Source organism: Carlito syrichta, unplaced genomic scaffold, assembly GCF_000164805.1.
Source record: "Carlito syrichta isolate Samal-C Ts95f unplaced genomic scaffold, Tarsius_syrichta-2.0.1 Scaffold103383, whole genome shotgun sequence".
NCBI lineage: Eukaryota > Metazoa > Chordata > Mammalia > Primates > Tarsiidae > Carlito > Carlito syrichta.
In genome coordinates, this window is record NW_007047479.1 from 1 (window position 1) to 4,786 (window position 4,786).

Consider the following 4,786-nt stretch of genomic DNA (forward strand, 5'->3'; position numbering starts at 1 on the left):
TGGCTTGGGGGCCTTGGGGACAGGCTGGGCCCCCGGGAGGCCCTTCTGCGCGGGGTGGCTTCCCGGGGGGGGCGCGCCCACCCGGGTGCTGCCAGGCAGAGCGCCTGGCCGAGGTGCTGCGGGTGCCGGGCCTTCCTCCTCGCTTGCGTCCAGCCGCCCGCCCGGTGCTGAGGCTGAGGCTCTTCCACGTCTTGTCAGCCCTGTCCTGGATGGTCAGGTGATTGGCAGGTGGAACAGAGAGGGTCCTGGTGATGACAGACGGCACTGTCGGCCAATCCCCGCGTGGGAGTGAGGACACGTCCTGCAATTCTGAGGGGCTTCTCTGCTCGCGCTCAGGGCTGCTTGCGAAACCCAGCGGGACAGACACAAGGCCAGGGAAACGATTAGACTGTGGGCAGAGTGTCTCCAGAATGACCAAGTTCTCCCTCTCAGGGGCACCACCACGCGACGCTTTGTGGGCCACACCAAGGATGTGCTGAGCGTGGCCTTCTCCTCTGACAACCGGCAGATCGTCTCTGGGTCCCGAGACAAAACCATCAAGCTGTGGAACACTCTGGGCGTCTGCAAGTACACCGTCCAGGTACGTGAGGGCGCGAGCAGGGAGCGGTGTTCGGGCGCGCTCTCCCTCTTCCTCTTCGCCTCTGCCTCCGCGTGGGATCCGGAGGGATTCTCGGGTAGAGGCCCAGGCCCCGGGGTGCTGATGACGAGCCAGGCTGTCGCGTCCCTCCCACTTATGGGGGATGGGCACCCAGAGCTCCTGTGCGGCAGGACCATCTCCCCTCGCTCGCTTTGTCTCCTCCGCAGGATGAGAGCCACTCAGAGTGGGTGTCTTGTGTCCGCTTTTCACCCAACAGCAGCAACCCCATCATTGTTTCCTGCGGCTGGGACAAGCTGGTCAAGGTGAGTCTCGAGCCAGGGCACGGGCCCTTTGCCAGCCAGTGTGCCCAGATGGCCATGGGCTCCAGCCTTCACAGGCCTCGTTGGTCCCCTCAATTGGATGTTTTCCTCGTGGTCTGTTACGTGGTTTGGAGCGGCTAACTGGTGTCTCCTGTCAGCCAGCAGCCGGCATTTGGGGGCCAGCGTGGTCTCAGTTCCCCTTAAGCTTAAGGCTGAGGCACCTGTTACTGAGAGAACGGCAGAGAGTTGCCAGACCAGTGATGCCTTTAAACGAGATGCCATGACTTTGGTCTGAACGCTCGCCCCCAGCGGATGCAGCAGCGGGCACCTGTCAGACCCCCTCCCCCGCCATCCACACAGGTATGGAATCTGGCTAACTGCAAGCTGAAGACCAACCACATCGGCCACACGGGCTACCTGAACACTGTGACGGTCTCTCCAGATGGATCCCTCTGTGCTTCTGGAGGCAAGGTAAGCGGGCGCGGGAGTCGCCTCCTCGGTGGGGCGGTGTCACCGAAGCCGTGCTTCGGCGGAGTTGGCAACACAGCGTAAGATGGAAAAGCTTGGCCGGGCCGACTTCAGGGGGTCTTGGTGGGCTGGCAAGGGGCCCCGCGTTAAAGGAAGGGCCTGCAGAAGCACGTGCTGGCACTCGAGCGCCAGAGTCCAGGAAGCCCGGGGCACTGGGGGAAAAGGAGCAACTGACTCTGAGCAGATCTTGATGGACTGGACTGAAAACCGGAAGCGCTCACCTTGCCTTGACCAGCCCTTGTGTGTGTCTGCCCAGGATGGCCAGGCCATGCTGTGGGACCTCAACGAGGGCAAGCACCTGTACACGCTGGACGGCGGGGACATCATCAACGCCCTGTGCTTCAGCCCCAACCGCTACTGGCTCTGTGCTGCCACGGGCCCCAGCATCAAGATCTGGGTGAGTGTGGGCTTCGGCCCTGGCTGCTCTCTGAGACCTGGCAATGTTGTGGCGGCCATGGGCGCCACCTGACCCCCAGCGGGGAGCCAAGCTACCTCGAACCAGTGGCTGACCATCGAGCTGTTGGTGGAGACCTCAGGCAGGTGGTTGTGGTTCCCCAGGGTGGGGATTCACGGTGGTGGGACAGCGTCTCACTCAACCTCCGCACAAGTGGTTTTGGTCTAGGACACTCCTTTGTTGCAGAGGGCCATCCTGTACGCATTAGGCTGCCTCCCTGCATGTTTAGCATCTACCCAGTAGATGCCACGAGCAAGTCACCCTTCCTTCCTAGGGGGTGGGATTATCCTGCTGATAATCTGAGCTGTAATGAGCATTTTTTTGAGAGGGGACCTTTCTTTGTTCTGCGCAAAAGTGCTCTTACCCTGGTTTGTCCTGTTCCCCAGGACTTAGAGGGCAAGATCATTGTAGATGAGCTGAAGCAGGAAGTCATCAGTACCAGCAGCAAGGCAGAGCCACCCCAGTGCACCTCTCTGGCCTGGTCTGCTGATGGCCAGGTAAGTGGATCTGTCCTCTCGCCTTCTCCCTCTCTGCACTGCCCGCACGTCCAGCCTGTCCAACACAAGACCAGTGTCTTTGGCACAAAAGGAGAGGACAAAGGAGTAGGATGACCTGGTTAGCCATGCCAGTGAGCGTTCTGCATCAGGTTCAAGGTTGTAGTCTTGGAAGAGAGTAGTTTCCAGCCTTAAGTTAATAGTTTGCTTCCTTTTTGAATATGCTTCATCACTAGTTTCTTCCTCAGGAATAATCAGCACCCACAATCTGGCAGATTGAAGGGCGAGGTTCTTAAAAGAGAAAGCTATCTTTGCTGTCATTCGTGGGACTGCAGAGGTCGTGGCTCTATCATTGTTATTTCTCTTTTGCAGACTCTGTTTGCTGGCTACACAGACAACCTGGTGCGAGTGTGGCAGGTGACTATCGGTACTCGTTAGAAATTTGTGGCAGAGCTTTAGAAATAAAAAAAAAATCTGGTTTTCTGACTTTTAGAAAGTATTTTTCTCTGATAAGCAAAACCACTCCGATCCTGCACACACTGCTCACACGTTAAGTCTTCCATCGAAGCGTTGGCAAGCCAGAAGCAGGTGTGGACCAAGGCTTTGAGGGAGAGGCACTAGTCTATGCCAGTGCTCTGTAGGGCTGGGGTGGCGTCGGATCGGACATTCATGAGAAGCCACGTCGGCGTTTCCCAAACTTGCCCCACGGGTGCTCTGGCTACAGGTAATGAGGGCCTGCCTTAAGCCAAGGGAGAAAGAAGAGCAGTTCGCTTTGGAACAGCAGGCTTCTCGGGCCATACCTCCTGACGCGCCGGAATGGGGCAAAGATGACTTGTCATTCCCAAGATTGAGCTATAACTTAGGAAACTTACGAGATGTAAGGCTGCCACAGTGTCCGTCAACTTGGGTCTTTGATTAAAATAGAGGGGTTTTCTCTTCCTTTAAGCAAGGCATTTCTCACTAATCAGCTTGCCTGCACTCTCTCAAACGTTAAATTTTTAAAGGGTTTGGAAGTACCCATGGAATCAGAGCTGGCCAGACAGTTGAGCTGCTGCTAACTTGGCTCTCAACCTGGACCCTTTCAGTTGCAGAGAGGGTGGGTGCTTCCTGGAAGGTCAGGAACAGGCTGCAAAACTGCCCCTGCGATTTCGAGCAGCAATCTCAGCATAGGTGTGGGACAGCCAGACTCCGCTGAAAGCCCAGAGTGCTGAAGCACATTGAGGGCTTGTGTGCCCCTACCCCTCGGGTCTCGTTCCCTCGACTCAGTCAGCTCCCACCAGGCACCTTCACACACGACTCGGGAAATGGCCTTCCCAGGATCGGGTCTTGTGAGCTCCTGACCCTCCCAAGTGGCAGCAGAAATGGCAGATGGGCATCCAAGTGGATCTTGAGCATTGCCAGCACATAAGAAACTAGGCAGAGCATTCTAGTGGGAGAATACAAAAGGCATATCCTGCCAGGCACAGTGCTCAGGCCTGGAGTCCCAGCTACTTGGAAGGCTGAGGCCGAAGGGTCACCCGAGTCCAGCAGGTTGAGGCTGCGAAGGCCAAGAGCGCGCTGCTGCAGTCTAGCCGGGGTGACACTCTGACTCAGAAAAAACACCTGTACCCCAGTCCCTGCTGAAACCGGATTCTGCCTGCCAAGGTGCAGATGTCTCCGAGAATTACAACTAGCCAGACTCAATCGCGTGACTTCTCACTGGAGACATGGGCTTACTGTAGAAAGGAAGAAAGCAAACCGCTACCAAGTGACACCCTCCGTTTCTGTTCATCTGAAGGAAAGGATTCCACCCAAAAAAGCAAATAGACATTTTATTTCACAACACAGCCCACTTTCCCTTTTCCCCGAGAACGTGAGTTCACCTTGGCCATCAAAGCAGAGGACAAAAGCTGATAAGTGACAAAGCGAGGGGCTACTAGAAAAATAGATTATACCCTGTTCCCAGGCTCTGGCCCCAGGCTTGTCATACGGGGAGGGGGGGACTGCCAGCCCCACTGAACAAGGGAAGGGAGCCTGGCAGTGCGACGAGAGTGGAACAAGCTTTCCTCCTAGACTGAGGGCTGGAGGAGGGAGGGGGTGGGGGTCATCTACTGGGCGATATGACGGTACGTCGTTTCAATCACGGCGACCATTCCACATCTCTCACTGAAGCTAAACTCTGGCCGGTCTAAGGAGGTAGAAAGTGGGGACGGAAGGGACGTTTAGGATCCCTCCTTCCCCAGGAGAGGACATTTCTTCACCCTCTGGCCCAGTCTGCCTCCCCGTTTCCAAATCCCCGAGCCCAAACTCGGGTCTCGAAAGGGGCTGTTAGGGGTCTCGCCCGAACCCTCCAGCCTCAGGAGGGACAGAAAGGTGGAAGCACAGGGACGGGGAAAGGAGTGGAGGAGCGGAGCCGCCCCTCCACCTGCCCCTG

At 57.0% G+C, this 4,786-nt stretch overlaps 1 protein-coding gene across 1 annotated transcript; it reads left to right on the forward strand.

Annotated features, from left to right (window-relative positions):
* Positions 1 to 314: 314 nt before the first annotated feature.
* Positions 315 to 2,859, forward strand: LOC103267945 (receptor of activated protein C kinase 1-like; the record flags this gene model as incomplete). Its single annotated transcript, XM_008065519.1, has 6 exons — positions 315 to 580; positions 805 to 900; positions 1,258 to 1,368; positions 1,682 to 1,822; positions 2,266 to 2,376; positions 2,746 to 2,859. Coding segments are annotated over 6 exons (791 nt in total), but the record flags the coding sequence as incomplete, so codon positions are not given.
* Between the last annotated feature and the right edge of the window lie 1,927 nt (positions 2,860 to 4,786).